This window comes from Phyllopteryx taeniolatus, chromosome 7 (assembly GCF_024500385.1).
Source record: "Phyllopteryx taeniolatus isolate TA_2022b chromosome 7, UOR_Ptae_1.2, whole genome shotgun sequence".
Classification (NCBI taxonomy): domain Eukaryota; kingdom Metazoa; phylum Chordata; class Actinopteri; order Syngnathiformes; family Syngnathidae; genus Phyllopteryx; species Phyllopteryx taeniolatus.
The window spans coordinates 8,789,998-8,807,995 of NC_084508.1; the positions used below are offsets into that span (position 1 = coordinate 8,789,998).

General features: G+C 43.2%; 1 protein-coding gene across 2 annotated transcripts in view; it reads right to left on the reverse strand.

Annotated features, from left to right (window-relative positions):
* The window catches only part of plpp3 (phospholipid phosphatase 3), a 37,788-nt gene extending 20,995 nt beyond the window's left edge, over window positions 1–16,793 (reverse strand). Inside the window, exon 1 of one of the 2 annotated variants that reach the window (XM_061778689.1) lies at window positions 16,375–16,793. In XM_061778689.1, coding sequence (XP_061634673.1) covers window positions 16,375–16,516 — 142 coding nt within the window. In that variant the 5' untranslated portion in view covers window positions 16,517–16,793. The remainder of the gene's footprint in view (window positions 1–16,374) is intronic. The other variant, XM_061778688.1, reaches the window with a different exon arrangement.
* Between the last annotated feature and the right edge of the window lie 1,205 nt (window positions 16,794–17,998).

The following is a 17,998-nucleotide window of genomic DNA, read 5'->3' on the forward strand; positions in this document are numbered from 1 at the left end:
GGTGTGGGTGTATTAAAAGTGAGTTCCCCCCCCCCAATCTACTCAGAAAATGGTCAGGGTTGGGAATCATTGCAAACTACTAAGAGCAGCAAAAACACACATGGTGTTGTTTTTTTGTTCTTTTCTTGTCATGAATTTTAAACGGCAGAAGCTGGTGGCTTTTGGGCTGGTTCAAGACACGACCCAGTCGCCACAACTCATGCTTGTACCTGGCAACATCAAACAATTTTATTAGAAATAAGGCCATGGATGGAGAATATCTTGCTTCTCGGAATCTCTTGCGTCGTCACCATTAATATTTCCCGGTTCACGTTCTTCCCTGTCACTCCTGTCCCTGTTTTTTTCTGCCTTATGAGACCCCAATATCTAAATCAGTCAAGAGCTCAATCACGGTTGACTTTGCCTCTCTCTATTTACGTCTTTATTTTTTATTTATTTTTTACATTTTATCATCATCCGCAGAGGCTCAAAAATTAAGGATTCTATTTTGACAAAGTAAAGAGTAGAACGCAGAGATATCTTTTTCCCACAGGTGGGGTCTCACACTTTTAAAAAATGGATTCAGATGTAAATCTGTATGTGTGCACCCCGCTTTAACTTCCTCTGTGAGCGTCTGCACAGGGGACGAAACATGACCTCCTTTGTTGGGGTAAATAGTGAGTGACCTTCGCAAGGCCCGCTGACCGGACTGAGTGGAAGAGTGATGGGGGGTATGGCAGCGGCAGAAAACAACAAAAGGGGTGGTAGGGGCGAGGGGGAGAAAGAGAAAGAGGTGGGCCGGCCTGTTGGCAAAAGCCTGCTGTGCCTCATTGAATTAAAAAAACGTGGTCATGTCATGAGCTCAGTCGCGCTCCGTGACACTTGAGATTCTCCTGGGTGAGAAAGAGCTCGAAAACAGTCCGGCCTCTCACCAATGTGGTCTAGGCACTCTCTGACGGCGCCATAATTCTTCACGGCAGAGTCTGGGGAAAAAAAGCACAGAGAGTGCGGAAACACACACGGAGTGGGTGGCTGGTCCAGTCGGGGAACGGTTCTATTAGTCTTATCAGATGCGGTCATGCAATTCTCTCTTGAAGTCCGTGAGGGGAAACCACTGCGGACCACTTGACATCGCTCCGAACCCATTTCCCCCACCGACCCGATACAGAGAGAGAGGCAAAGGGAAGTAGAGAAGGAGGGAGATATTTCTCCGGCTGCTTGAAGTGGTGTTTATGTGCGCAGGTCATGGCTCGGTCTTTCAGACCGTGTGACTGCCATCCACTCAAAATCCACTCACATGCCTGCTGCATGTACACTCCCTGAAAAAAAACCAGATTACAGTGTTCCACTGCTGTATTGCGGTTCATCGTTCACACCCCCTGCTGTATGAGTTTGTGAGCGTGAATGGTGGTTTGTCTATACGTGTGTTGTGCTTGGCTGGTGACCAGTCCACTTATTGTCTGGTGGTTGCGAAAGAACTCTTCTTTGCACACTGTTCGTAGCCTTAAAACATTGTATCATATTACCATGGTAAACCGAGGACCCCCCCTGTACCAACATAACTATTTTGCTCCAATATACAACAGGGCCCGTGTTTGTTGACTTGATATTTGACAGCTTGCGTGAAGCAGATTACATAGCCAGTGCCCATTTGATTGGCTTTGGGGTTAATTTTGGTATAGCGGGAGTCAGATTAGCGGTTTGGCTCCAACTCTTCATCCCGCAGACACAAAGAAAACAAAAATACGGTTTACGACTGTGCTTTATCCTCATTTCCACTATGTGGGACGGCTCATTTCAGCTCAATTGGGTCGGGTAAAACTCTCAAGTCTTAACCTTCAAGTTTCAGGCGAGTCCCCACTAAAGGTCAAGCAAGTCAAGTCAAGCCATTTCTTGGGTTAGGGGAGTCTTACAATCGTTTCATAGCCGCTTTGCACTCAGTATCTTCACTTGCGTTAGTTAGTTGTACTCTCACATTCACAATGATGTACTGTAGTTTTGAATGGTCCCAAACTTGTCTCAAACGTGTAGCCTTTTGTCTATTACTATATTGTCTTCTCAAATGCATAACTGACATGAATCTTGGGTTTCATGTTTAACCGGCTATTGGTTAGCTAAAGCTGGTGACGTGAACGTAGCTTACTTGTCTTCGTGGGTTTTATAAGTGACAGATGAAGTTAGATGTCGTAGTGTATCTTAAGTTGCAAACCTTGCATGTTTCCATTCTCTTTTTCTATCAAAATCCTAATCTTTGAAACCAAAATTAATCCCTCCGTGATATTTTCTCCCGAGCACCATAGCATACTGGTTGGTTGCCAGTTTTGCGCACGCTACAAACAAAAATTGATCTTTCAAAAACAATGGCACACTAGGTGGAAAATTAAGATTTTCAAATGTTTTCACTTAATGTAGTTCAAGTAAGTTGGATCTCATGAATACCAAGTCCAAGTGAAGATTAAACAAGCAATTCCCAAATTCTGACTTGACTCCCCCACCTCCGGTAAGCAGGAGGGCAATAGCGTCGTCACATACCTTAACAGTGTGACATCATAATAGGCTGCGTGCTGACGTGACGTGTAAACAAGAAAGCGACAGCTTTAAATCCTCCTTCACTCATCATCCAGGGTCAACAAACAGCAGTGGATCAGTACGGTACCACTGCACTTGTTTCCCCCAATAGAAAGTTACGGAATCCAGTGGAAACCCAAGTTTGTCAACAGTGCATCAAGTTGGTTGTGCTGGTTCTATTCAACCGACAATGCTTCCCAGAAGAATTTGCAAACAGTTGGCGGTCTTATGTGGGCTAATGCTCCAAGTGGATTCCCCTTGACATGATAGAAATATCCCCATGGAGCAGGGAAAGTCTTCAGCCCTGAGCAGCACCCTTCTGGGCCTGCTTTTCACATTTTAAGAGGCTTTGGTGGCTTTCGGGAGCAGAATTAGCACGATATATTATAGTGAGCGTCAGCCAGCGCGAGAGGTGACTTGGGGTGGTGAGAGAGGCGGAGCCAGGTGGAGGAAGCCATATCGTGGTTTGCCCGAATGGAGGATTTCCTTCTCCCGCCTCTCAAAACGGGACACGTGACCCGTGCCGAGAAAGGACGAGGCGGGGAAAGAACAATTGGGTGGAAGGTTAGCAAGGGGCGGAGGCCGCTCGACTTCATCTTTCTCCACTCAATCAAGCTTTGCCTTCTTTGTCCTGAAATCAATAGCTCGTAGCTATGTAGAGAAACAGGACACTGACGCCTGCTCTCGCTTTGTACAAAAAAGTAGCTGTGGTTAGTGTCAATTATACAAGTACTGTGGACGAATTGCACATTTTTTTTAAAGATATCCCCCATTTTTCGCAAAACCCCCACTTATTCGCGTTTTTTTTTTTTTTTTTTTTTTACTCAATCCCTGGTTTGTTTGTGTTTTTTTGTGGGGAGTTTTTTTTTTTTCATGTCAATTATAATAAACTTCAAGTATTCGCTGGCCCGGTCCCGTCCACAGTAATTAGTAGGGAGCTTACACATTTTGTTTAATCTCACTTAGTAAGATTTTGTACAAAAAGTCGCTGTAATTAGTAGAACGCTAACAAATTTTGTCTGTTCTTGTTTAGGATTTTGTATAAAAAGTAGCTGTAATTTGTAGAAAATGTACAAAATTTGGTAGTTTTGATTTGTAGAAAACGTTAACAAAAATGTTCTTCAGATTTTGGACGAAAAGCAATTGTAATTAGCAGAAAACTCACTTCATTGTTTTTGTTTGTGTACAAAAAGTAACTAATTAGTTGAAATTTAGATTTGTTCTTGCTTAGTGTCATTTGTAGAAAAAGTAGTGTAATTAGCAGAAAACATGATTTATTCTTATTATATTAATAATGCATATAAAACAAAACAAAAACTTTCTTTTCTATTCTTTACAAACAAACAAATCAACACTTTTATCCCCACACATCCTCACCGAAAGCTGGTATAATGTACAGTATATATATATGCGTGTGTGTGTGTGTGTGTGTGTGTTTGTGAGTCATTGTGCCCTGGCGTATGGCTTCAGATCCTCCGGGCCCATCCCAGTCTCACTTCCAGCAATTCAAAGCCCCTCCACTCGATGCTCTCAATGCAACATAACCTAAAGCAAACACTGTAGCAAAGCACTCAAAAGTGGCCGGTAGCACTGAGGGAATAGTGGAAATTCAGTCAGAAATGAGTTTCAAATGAAAGTGCTGCATTTGCTAAGGTTATCTACAGCAGTGGCTTTCAAACTGACAAGCTGTAGCTTGGGGGTCCACAAACTCATTTGCAATACATTTTTATGTCGTATAATTTTCTTAGTCTGACAGCATAATTGCCCAAGTCGTTTTTAATTTACTGCCACAATATCTTGAAAAAATACGACTTTATTCTCACTAAGATTGTGACTTTTTCTCTCTAAAAAATATGTACGATATTTCTCAAAACAGGAAAAGGCAACTTTTTCCTTTTTACGACACTTATTGGCACTAAGATTATGAGGGGATCTTTGGAAAACCTTCTCCCCTGTAAGTGGTCCCTGGACCCAAAATGTTTGAGAACTGTACAGTAGAGCAAGTGGATCTGAGTGGGCCCGCTGATCTTTCCTGATGCTGTTCAGGCATTCATTCCATCCTGTGAGAATCCCGCCACACGTTCCTTCGCACACAATGGGATTAGCTCGGAGCGGATCCCTGCCAAATCCCTGTTGACTCATTCCATCTTTCTTTTATTTTCAGTCGACTCTGGTCACGACATCTCTTTAATTGGAGAACCGATGAGCGAATAAGCAACTGGGTGCACAATAAATCCTTCTAGACACCCTCTTTTGGTCCAATGTAAGGAACACTTCACTTTACTGATGTCACTTGAGCCGAGGCGGGAAAGGAAATAAAGACTCTAGGACAGTGGTTATTCATCTGGGCTCAATCTTGCTTCTACAGACCTGTTGCATCATCTTGATTATTGCTCCCTGGTTCACGTAGTAAGTCCCCAACATATCTATCAATCAATCAATCAATCAATCAATTAAATATCAAATCAATTCTGCGGAGGTTGAAAGAAGTAAGTTTTGGATTTTTCATTAGTTTTTCTAATCATTTTGACTTCATGTAGTTTGTTTGCATTTGTATTTAGAGCAGGTTTCCTAGTTTTTTTTTTGTTTTCATCTTTTTTGCAGTTTTTGTCAGGTGTGAGATTCAAAAAGGGCACAGTCAAAAATTCAACTTCTTAAATGCTAATTCAAATTCACTGAAGAAAAACAATTCCAAACTCTTCCTCCCAGTTACCTGGATGTTGACGTCTGGTGGTATTTTTGTGCCATCTGAATTGGAATTTGATTTTTACGATGTTGAATTTTTGCCACTGAATTTTGGACACTGAACTTTTTTGATGGTGAAAACAAAACAAAGCAGTGTTATAACTCAAATTCAAACCAGATATACAACAACAAAAAAAACAGAAATGCTTTTTCAATTTTCATTTGTTATTTTGTTCATTTTCATTAACTACAATAACCCAGGAAGAGTACAGATATCTCAGCTCAAATGTGGGGAGTAAAATTACAAATAAAAATAAATACTGATACCTGAAAAATCGACTTAAGGACAGTAGCGCAGTTCAATTACTGTCACTGAGCAACTATGTGTGTGTGGCCTTTGGCGAGGGTCAGTGTAAGTGAGAAAAACCCTGGAGGGCAAAAGGTGAGCGATGTAAGTCACATTCTGTACAAAGCTCTAGAATTCCACTGTGTCGCTAAGTCGGTATCTTGCGTCTGTGTGGGCCCGTGTGAGTGTCAGGAGTGGATGACTGTGGCTTCACTGGCAGCGTCTGCAAAGACCACCAAACATTTTTGAGACGCTCACTGCTGAAGCCTCCCGCAGTCCAAATACGCGAAGCCAGCTTGTTGCAAACAAACCCGAGGCCTTATTTGCACACATTCATTGTGGTTTGCGTACTGCATAATGAACACGTATGAGTGACTCTTCAATCAGGTCCGACGCTTCTTTGGCTGGCTTTACACTGCAGGTCCAAGTTGGCAATTCTGATTCAATGTCTATATCAGATGTTTTATGGACTGTTTATTGAAAATGTACTTTTCAAGTGACACATTGTGCTTATATTTATAGAACACACGAAACAACATCCAAGTTTCTTGTAAATGACAACACATAACACCAGGCAGTAATAACATGGAAGGAAACAAAAATACCGAAATAATACAAATACAGTGGGGTGCCCTGAGATACAAGTGACACATTTCCAAATGTGCCACTTGGGAGAGAAAAAAAAAAAATCGGAATTGTGTCACTTGAACCATGCAGTGTAAATCCAGCCTTTGTTTCCTGACACGCAGACAGACACTCACAAATGCACGCACCCACACACACACACACACACACACACATACACACACAGCGGAGTGGCTGAGGTCAGCAGAGTGGTCTACAGAGTGAATCCCTGTCCTGCCCCTCCCTCTATGTGGCAACCAGGGGCCCGCAACAGCAGCATGTGCTTACTCAGAGCGATTTTATTCCTAGGAATAAATGCCATTTATTCTTTTTTTTTTTTTTTTTTACAACCAGGCATATGCCAGGGACACCTGTTGGCTTGCAGGCACACTTTTAATGGGACATCTGATGAAAAATGGACTTATTATTTGTATGGAGAAAGGGATAAGCTCCAGCTCACCTGTCACCTGAATGTGGAGAAGCGGTATAGAAAACGGGTGGACATGTTATTGAGACACCTGGAAACTGTTTTAAATTGCGAAATAAATGCATAAAACGTCTCTTTTAAGAGTTCCCCGTTGCTGTCTTGTCGGAAATCAGATCCGCTTTCCCCGGTTAACAAGCGGAGGGGGGGCAAGGGGATATTTATAATGCCTTTAAAAAAAAGATCAACTCATGGATGGGCCGCGGTGGTTGTGGAAAGGGCAGGCCAAGCGCTCAGCTGCCTCTATGAAGGGGAAATTTGAGCGCCCAAGCGGGTCGGGTTGTGGAGAGGTGGGGGCGCATCGGGTTATTTGGCCGCTCGGTGACTGGGCGTTGCGCTCTTGATGCCATAATGGCATTATTGCCGCAAGGGACACAAGTCTGGCAACAGAGAGGAGGGCTCGGCTCGTCTTTGAAACCTGATGCCTCTGTTCTGGATAATGGCTCGCGGCATTCCTTCCCTTTCTTGTCCTCCACTGCCACTCATCTGCTCCTCATTACCTTGATCGCGGGGAGACAATGGGTGTCAAACCGGAGCCCCTGTGTGAACGCTCTGCACATCGTTTAGCGTGGAGTTCTTCTTTGTATGTAAACAGGAGAAGGCTCAGTGGCTGCGGCCACAGGTGACAAAAGTACAGTACGAAAAGCGGAGAAAACGAAAATGTTGTGGCATGTTGCATGTTAAATATTTCTCTGTTTCTATCTGTTTAACATTATTGAAATAGTAAGTACGTAAGGGGTACAAATTCAAGATTGTAAATGTTTTATATGTATTGTTGTAGCTAAAAGTAAAAGAAATACTCAGGTAAAGTGCAAGAAGAAGAGCTAGCCGCAGTAGAGCAGATAAGCACAACAACCCGCCCTCCAGCTCACCATGTGGCAATAAACTATTGATAGATCATCAATTGGCCATGCGTGCTTCAATCTCATTCACTTATTCACCCCCGACCCCCACCCTAAAAACTCTGTCTGCCACGGCCTCGTCGGTCCTCATTAGCGTAAACAAAGGCTCTCCGAGATGCATCAAAAGGCTTATTGTCCTCAGTGAAACAGTGCAAAATCCCAACCCCCAAACATCGCATCTCTAAATCCACACAATATGCACGCACACACACAGAGAGGATTGTAGCTGGCCGCATAGTAAGAGAAAGTGACAGACAAGAGTGGCTTGTGTAACAGCGGGAGGAGGCCCAGGCTGGGACAGCATGGTGCACCGCAACCATGCTGCGAGGACCGCAGCTTGGCGTTTGGCAAACACTACTGCAAGAGAGACTGTAAGTGCACAGACAGGCTTCTTCTTCCCGTATCACGCAAACACATCTACACAAGTCTCGTAATCAGTTCATTAATCCAACAGAGGTTGGACAAAATTCCCCAATTCCCATCCATCCATCTGTCAATCACGTACAGTGGTGCCTCGAGAACGAATTTTATACGTTCCATGACCACACTCGTGATCATCTTTCCACAATTAAATACATGGAAATGTCAATCATCCGTTCCAGCCTCCCCCCACCCAGCCCCGCCCCAAAAAAACATAGCACTCGCTAATACTGTTCTTCATCCAAACATAAAGGCCATAATAGAATGTTAAAAATGTCTTCTTTTTTTTTTTTTTGCGTTAATTCCGAGAACATTGTTGCTTAAAGGGTTGTAACACCTCAACACTGACGCAATTTATTTGCCTGACGATGGTGTTTCCCATTATGTGTTAGCAAGCTGGTTATTTTAAATAAACAACATGGAAGCCTCTTAGTTTAATGTTTAGTTTGACAGTAAACTTCAACTGGGAGTGACAACAAACAGTTTAAAGCTTCTTTTTTGAAGAGATGTTCACAAAATCTACTTTTGTCCACATACTGGAAGATAATGAACCAAAGTGGAGAGTAAATACGCCCAGTGCAAGAGAAAGTCTCCAGAGTTTCCAGAATAACCAGAAGCCAGAGTACCGAAAGAAAAACCACGCGAGGACTGGGACAGTCCGAGATTCGAATGCGCCCCAAACCTGAGGACGGTGATGCGGAGATGGAAACCAAATCTTCACCACTCTGCCTCCTGAACTACCGACAGATCTGAATTCCATGCCTTTGAGTCGTGCTTGAACGAGACGAACTCGACCACAAACCCATCAAACACCTTTGGGACGAAATCGTCCCCTAACTTCCCACAGACACGCTCCAAAATCACATACAGTATTTTCTACAATTTTCACTTCATGCGGATGTGATGACCTCATGGCCTGAAACTTTTGTCCACATGCTGTAACACCATGAGTGGAGCTAGAATGTAAAAAAAGACGAGAAAGCCTCCCAACCCCTATTTTCATGGGTGTAACGACATCCTGAGCTTGCGGAGTGCTCGCAAAAGCAATTAAAAAACTCAAGCACACACACACACACACACACACACACACAGTTTACAGTGAGGCGCTAAGGTATAATTGCACACTTATCTAAATAAGCACTCTCGAGTGTGTTTACTTGAGAGGACTGTAACCATAAATGATCGTAAAGAGCATTGTTATACGTCTGCTGCGCTGTAAAAAGTGAACGGCAAGAAAGAGTGCAAATATAAAAGAGAGACGACACTATGAGCCTCAAGAGACAGTCAACTTGTCTCCGTGACAACCACACGGGACAGACGTCAACGCTCACGTTGCGTTGCAGCCAGGGCCGGCATGGAAACAAATATATACAAATGATTAAAAATACAATTCACCATTACAGTGAATGTAGTTGATGTAACAAGTGGGAACCCTGCACTTGTTTCTATTCATATATTGGGGTAATGAGAGACCATGACGCACAAAATGACCCCCCCCCCAACCAGACAAAAAACCTTTAACACTTCACAAAAGCAAACGACTATGGTTACATCCTCTTCCCAAACTCTTTCTCGAATTTATTAGCGCCATGAGTGATGCAATAAATTCAACAATGAGCTGGCTAAGTGGTTTAACAGGCGGAAATAAATCTGCACACACTTACCTTTGAGACCGACCAGTTCCTTCTGCACTGAAGCATTATGGCGATCTATTTTCAACAAAACAGGCTGACTTAAATCTATTAGGCTTTATACGATCAGGATTTTTGGGGCCGATCAGCGAGTTGAAAAAGATAACCGATCACTGATCCGATCACAAGATTGAGGAATGTGTCTATTTAAATGACCTGTTCATTTACTCTATATACTTGTGTACTTAATTGCTAAAAAATATATAATTACAATAAATAATGTATATCTTTGTTCCTCTATTTATGCCAGTGTTTTTTGTTTGTTGGCGTGCCGTGAGATTTTTCAATTGTAAAATATGATCCTTGGCTCCATAAAGGTTGGAAATCACTGCTCTCGTCAGATCGTGTTTTCTAATCAGTCAGGTCAAACCAACATTACAACGTGGCAGAAATAATGGGAGCTAACTTACTGTAATTAAATGACTTTATTTTAGTTAAATGACTTCACCCACACCGAAACTTTAGAGCATGATCTGGCAGAACGGCGGCATGTTTACGTCCAACCGTTCGTGGTACCACTAGCTTGCTAGGCTACATAATGTTTTGTTGCCTGCTTGCGAGCCGTATCGTATTCAAAGTACGTGAACATTCCTCAAGCAAGCCTTAAACGGACGTCCTCTCCTGTCCTGAGCACCGGTGACCACCAACACGGTAACAAGTGTATCCGGTCGCATTGGGGTTGACAAGATAAAGCCCAATGATCGTAAAAAACAGGATGCGGTGGTATCGGAATACAAGATTTTATTGCAGTAGTCTGTCATAGTGCAATCGTGAAAGAGCAAATTTGACGTGCTGTCTGTCTCAGACGTGTTGTCTGTTCCACACCGCCGACATGTTTTTTATTTTAAATTTTTTTTTAAAAACTTTATTGGCCGTCAGATATTTCCAACACTACGTCAAAAGACGCGCGACAAGGCTAAAAATAAACTGGCTTTTGGATTCAAATATACTGCGCACGATGGCGACGCGGAATAAATGTCTTTTGCGGAGCCGCTCAATGACGTCACTGATCGGATCGGCGAATTATGACATTAAAGCCGATCGGCCGAGCAGCATAAAATGCTAAATATCGGCCGATACCGATCAGCCCGATAAAATCGGTGTAAAGTCTTAAATCTATCTAACTTAACTTTTTTTTAACTCGCTATTGTCTATAAAAACATCCAGACTTTCAATCTTGAGGCAACATAATGCAAACAGCTCCCGCAGAGTGAGAGAAGAGGCGGAGTTTTACGAACTTCTCAGACAGAATTTTTGTCAAGCTATTTTCAACGCTTTAAATTGGTTAATAATTCGGAAAAATAACAGACGACGTGGGGAGAGAATACAAGTATCGATTTGTGAAAAAAAAAATAAGAAATTGACCATATTTGGACACAGGACGTTTCTGCCAGACAGTGAGTGGCGATATATTGTATCATGTGACAGAGGCGAGCAGTCTGACATGTTTACAGAGGCACCTAATTTTCAAAATAAAACTTTCGGATTCTGATTCTTGCTAAAATATTTTTTGTTGAGTTTCCCTGTACAGCCTGGTACCAAATGGCGCACGGACCAGCAGTTGGAGACCACTGCTGTAGACTACAGCTAATGACAGCTCTGGGCGCCCATAAGGCCCATGGGACACACACACACACACACACACACACACACATAATAGCAGCCTTTGGCAGACACACACCCCAGGGGTTCGTTCATTTTAGTCGGGCGACAGACCAGCCACATGTCGCAATGATGGCATACGATGCCACACACACAAAACCACTACGGTGTGGCATACGTTGTTGTCACCGACTGATCTGCTGCATAACACAACGACCCCATAGGCCACCGCAACGTAAACACGCGCAACGCAACTCGCCGCAGGCCGCTTAAGATGTAATTATCGTCGGCAGATTTTTGATGCCGACGATTGCTGCGGCATATTTTGGTGAGATGTGGGTCTCGCCTCCCTCAACTTTGACATCATTTGCTTTGAAAGGAGCTTAAAAAGAAATGACATTCACATGAACCCTCCTGTCACGTTTGGTTCTCTGGATGAGAATCACAAAATCACTTCTGGAAAATTGGCTACTTGAGGAAAGGGGAAATGGAGTTACCTTTCAATATCCCACGCTTGAAGCCAAGTCATAAACAAATCATGTTAAATGTATACTCTAACCTCAAATCGTGTCAGTGAATGTAGTTTCTCAGGTTGTAACTTTGTGACTTGGTTCTGTCAAGCCACTTCTCTTAAACTCTCGACTGAGCCGTACAAGGCCAAACAACCCATGACAGTACACCTCTGAACGCAGCATAGCGTGCCCTCCGCTTCACTCCCAAAATGACACCAGATGTCACTTCAAGAGCGCTTTGGTCGCGGTGCAGCAACCAGATGAAGAATTTGAGAATTTCCAGGAAATATTTGCAGAGCCCAGCTCGAGATTGAAGTGGCCGAGCAGCCCGAGAGGTTAAAGCTGTCCGGCTTTAATGAGCTGTACCGCGTGACTGCTTTGCGGTGCTATGGCGGCTAATGGTGGAAAGGGTGGGGTGTGGATTGTATTAGCTTAATGTCCCCGGGGACACTCAGGGAGCTGATTCCTCAGGGCTAAAAGGCTGAGTTGCAGCTACTCATTTCCCCGTATATCACTCATCAAAGTGCCCAACGCCTTTTGGCCAAGGGTTACTGCAGCTCGTGTTTTGATATCTCCAGCAACCATCAGGCCCATGTTGACTTAGAATGTCACTCGGTTGCATGTAGACACCTCAAACCACCCTAATTAGGATACAGATACCCAACTCAAACATAGTCAGGAATTTTCTCCCCAAAAAAAAGAATCACAAATTAGACATTGAACATAAAACAAGGAACGCCAATTAATCACAGTAAGTGGCTCCTTCAAATAGACGTCCCCTTATTCCCATTAGGAAAAGGAAAACAGGCAGTTACTGTAATTGTGAAAAGAGTACACTGCTGAGCTCATTTGAGCTCTGTTGCTAGCCAAAACAGCAGGACCTAAATAAGCACGTAAGCCATCTACCAGATACATTTAAAGAGTGGAGAAATACAGCATGTTGGCAAATGAGTTCCCTGCACGGTGTCAAAGATTGTCTGATAGTATTTGGAGACGGCGTCTTTAGCAAGAAGCATTCTGGTAGACTTTCATATGTCGCGACACAATGTTGTGCCATTAAATCCTTATTTGTTCATTTTAAACTCCAACTCAAACGATAATACACTCCTAAAATTGTTTATTTTTATTGCAATTTTTTTTTTTAAATGCCCTCCCCCCATCAGAAGTTGAGCAACTAAAAGTCCCACCAAAAATCCTGGATCCACACCATCCAAATTTGTACTAAAACCTCTTCTTGGCAAGGTAGCAATTTCTGTAAACATTTTTAATTCCTTCCATCAACACCACAGGGACTCAACCAACTAATCGACTCGTCAAGTAATCGAGGCGTCCACTTTAACGATTGTAGCGCGGAGTCAATTACTCGCCAATCACGCGTTTTGGCATTCAAAAACACAAATCCCTCACTGAAAATGCAGATGAAAGCACACACGGCGAGTTGACGACTGAAAAAATGTCAACGAGGCCATCGATTGATTGAAAGCGACTCGACCATCATTGCCTCAGCGTCGTCGACCGCAAAATATCTGGAGTTGTTCCACCCCTACTACAACACTGCAGGCTCACTAATACAAATATAGCTCATATTACAAATAAACATTTGAAGTTGAGTAACAAAACCTCCCCCCCAGTCGCTATTTGCGTGACAAAAAAAAAAAAACAAAAGAAAGGAAAAACCTAGATCGCTTTTCTCCACATCTGCACGAAAACTTAATCAACTTCCTTGGCGGAGGTAACAATTTTAAATCATTTACATTTCAGTTGCTGCCATCTACAACACTGCGGTCTAAAGCTATTGCAGTGTGGAAAACAAAACCACGGCTAATTTTAGAGCTTTTGGGGGGAAATCTTTCCCCCCGTGGGCTATGGGACAATCGTGTTGGCATTTTCACGAGCGCGACAATGCAGTGTCGCAACTTTTGTGTCATTGCAGAGCCAATCAGAACCCCGCGCCGCTCATAATAGCAAAAAGCAGACACCAAAGAGCAGAAGAAAGAATGAACAGGAAGATCGCAGAGCCAGATTCTGTTAGTGTGGTTGCCGCCAAGTGTTTGTGAGTCTGTGCGTGTGTGTGTGTGTGTGTGTGTGTGTGTGTGTGCCCATCCTGCTGTGTTTATGCATCATTAGCAGCTTTGATTACCAGAAGCAAAGCAAAAGAGGCCCTTTTTTTTTTTTTTTAAAGTACCCACGGGTGTGATTATGGAGCGCCTCAGATGTTCTTTTTGCCGAAGGTTGTGTTGCTGCTAGACATTTAAAAAAAAAAAAAAAAAAAAAAAAAAAGCAGTGTGTGTTTGTGTGTGAGTGTGCCAACTGGCCGATACACAAGAACGTCCATGTATAGCGTGCGCCTTTTCACTCGACAACACAAACGGGATAATCTGAGGCCCTTCACACACCCACATTCCTTGTCCCAAACCCCACCCTTGTCTGAGCCCCCCCCCCCCCAACCCCTCTCATCCTTCCACTAACCACTTGTCCCAGCCCGGACCACTGAAAATGGGCCAACCAGTCACCACGGGGCAGCCAGAGTGCATTTAGCATGACAAAAGAAAAGTGGCCATTTGTGTCTGTTGTGTCAACCTGCATATATTACACAGCGCGTTCCAAAAAAGAGCTCGGAAAATGAAACGAATTAGGCTGCATGTCGACAAATCGCTGTGTTTTTATTGACTTTGCTCCAAAATGCACTCTTGTTTGACTGTGTTCAAGCATATTCCATCTTTTCATCACTACCAAAAGACATTCTTCACCCCGAAAACAAAGAGAGTATAACCTTAAACTAGCATTCAACTTCAACCTAAGTTCGTTTTGACACAATTTGAGAAAGAACCGGCTGTTATTAGACGATGAAATGATTTTTTTTTTTTTGGACACGCTTGTATGTGTGAATATGTGTGTGTTCTTGAGTCTTTACAAGTCAAGGAAGTCACTGTAGCCAGGAAATTTGTTTCATGTGCACTTGGAAGAGCTGATCTGTGTGTGCTTTTATTTCTTTTTCTTTTCTTTACAAGTGCAGATGAAACACTTGGACACTCTAAAGCTTGCAAAAAGCTTTTGCGAGCTTCTCAGACGAGGCAGTAAAAAGAAACGTGCAACATCTCGGATGCCCGTGTCACATGTTTGGCTACTAGCAACTCGTAACTGCTGATGCCTTTTCCACATTGTTTTTTATTTGATTGTCTTTTTTTTGGGCGGTGCGACTGCCACCTGCTCTTTCAGACGCAAGGGTCCTCGCGTTGGATGGGAGAGGCATTCCCCTCGTGCCGCGACACATGCTTAAGCAATTATTAGGCACCGCAAAGAGGGGGCGAGATAGCGCGCCTTTGACAACAGGTGAAGTGGAGCGATGGAGCGGAGCCAAACTTTGGAAATTCTTCAAGAAAGAGGGGTGAAAGGAAGGCTACCGGCGATTACAAAGCAAAAGGGCAGGCCAACAACAAGCCAACTGCGAAATCCCACTTCCCCTATTAGTAGCTGATAGGATCCTATACAAGCACAACAAATTAAAACGGGATCAAACGTGATTTAGAGTGTAGCCTATAGGTCAAGGAACTACAGAAACCGAACGTGTTTGGCTGTCCTGGCTGCTCAGCACAATATGGGCCAAACCATTTTGCAATATTAACAATATAAATTAGAGGAAATTGAGTTTTCTTCAACTGTAGAAGTGTCTGAACATTTGAATAGGAGTATTCTGTGCGGGGGCGAGTGGGTCGATTGTTTAGCACGTCTGTCCCGCAGTCAAGAGGTTGTGGGTTTGAATCCCAGGTCGTCTTGTGTGGGTTGTTTCCTCCTCCATAAACAAAAAATAAATGTTAGGTTCATTAAGGACTCTAAATTGTCCATAGGTGTGAATGCTTGTTTGTCTGTCAGTGCCCTGACGACCATTGGCTGGCGACCAGTCCAGGGTGTACCCAACCTTTCGCCCAACGTCAGCTGGCATACGCTCCATCTTACCCACAGTCATAATGAGAACAAGTGCAATTAAAATAATAATACAAACAAAAAATAACTAAAAAACAGTGGCTATTCTGTGTTCAATTTAAATTAGTTCCAGGTTCAATTTGGTCTGACGTCACAGATCCTGAGCCCGCATCCATCCATCCTTTCATTTTTCTCTAATGCTTGCCCTCTTTTGGGTGGCGGGTGAGCTGGAGCTTGTCCCAGCTGGCAAAAGTGGGGATGACCAAGGTTGAGGGGGGCACAGGGAGGTTGCAAGCGGTAAAGGGCAGGTGACAACACTTCAAAACATTTATGCGAGGGAAGCAGCCTATATAAAGTGAATGTGAATGCGTTGACAGCGTAGTATAGAAAAGCCCACTGTGCATTATTTACTCTGTATTTTTGAGGTTCTGTTGCCCTGGAGCTCCACGATAAGATGTTACGGCACATTAAATTGGAAGATAACCAGCAATACTTTCAGAAAAGATAAGCCTTTTGATTGACAGCCGTTGCAAACCATGGAAGTAAGTGTTAACGCAACTTAGAGGTGGGGGGGGGGAAAAAGAAGTGATAAATACAATAGCAGTTATTTAGGACTTAATTAAAGTTGTGCACTCACCAAGTAGAAGACACAAGATGTCCAGTGCAACTAGAAGCTTCCTCTTGGTGTTGTCGACACCGTTGTTGTTGTTGTTTAACGTGGAGCTTCCCCCGTTCCTTGTCTCTTGGGCCATGGCTTTCTCATACATGTAGTTTTGCATTGGACAACTCCGCCCGTTTCGGCTCCGAATCCCACAGGCGCGCGCGTTCACCGGGCAGGACTGTCACTTCTTCAAAGAAAAAGAAATACATAAAAAAGACAAAAAAAAGTCTCAAAAGTGGAGAGTTTGGGGGCGGCAACTATTAAATGAATGGCAGCCAAGCGTCACTTTGCAGCTCTATAAAGAAATGTAGCGCACATCGACAGACGCTCTTGTTATATCTTCACCCTTTTACTCTTCCTCCTCCTCCTCTTCCTCCCCCTGCTCTCTCTTCTCTCTCTCTCTCTCTCTCTCTCTTCAAGTTCCCCCAGCAGACTGTCCACAAGGCTCAGCCCTCAAGCGCCTCCATCCCAGCATGGAAAACTTTTTTTTTTTTTTTTTTTTTTGTTGTCGTTCCTCTTCCCAGCCAGGATCGAGGAGCCCCGGATAGCGAAACGAGTCCACTGCTGCCCCCGGTGGTTACGTTCAGTACAACAGGCGCACCAGAGCGCTTCCGTCTGGAGGGAAAAAAAACAAAAAAAACAAAAACAAAACAAATACGTTTTGCGCCCCACTCGTCGGGCAAAAATGTAATAACGCTGTATTTAAAACACGTTAACCCGCTGTGGAAGTGATTCTCAAACCTTTTACACAAAATACCACCTTAAAAAAAATAAAAATAAAAGTATTACCACTCCAAGTACCACAATCATGACCGACCTTAAAATACGGTTGCATGGTAGGCCCAAGTGTTCATCAAAAACGAGACAGAGGTCTTATTGTAAGAGGGTTTATTTTGACATTGATGTATATCTAAATTGGAGGATTAGAGTAAAGGAATTGTATTGGCGGAAGGATATGGGGTGATAGGACCAGGGTGTAAAAAAAACCCAACTTCAATACTCGTTCAATTAAAATGTATTGCACATTGAATCAAAATTGTACCGAAATAAATGTTTAGAAACAACCAGTTCTTCAAGATTAAATTTCAAAGTTAAATACAACTGAACTGTGCGGTTGTTCTCTTGCAAGGCACTTGAGGGAGCACACAGGTCGCGAATCGCTGCTGTATTGAAAGCCGTTTGAGCATTTATTCGATGTCCTTGATGTCCAGTTTAAGGTCCATTTCCTCGTCCGCTCTTAGTCCTCACTAGTAAGACAATTCAGAGCGCGAGTGGAATGACTAGGTGCACTAGTAAAATGACTGCTTCTGACGAGTCGCATTTTTTCAACAACTGCCTATTAAATGACATTTCTGCATACTAGTAGGACAACTACTTTATATGTCACTATTGAGAACTACTATGTAGTGGGTATCTTGTTGATACTGCAGGAGTCCAGGAGGCTACTAGTTTTTTACACCTGCCTACCTTTTGGGCATTGTAGTGTTAATCATGCAGTGCAGTAGTTTACTCGTAAGGTTTAATTGCGCACTTGCAGGCCAAAAGTGGCACTAAGTAGCAGGTTATTATTATTAATTTTTTTTTACTAGTAAGACACAGT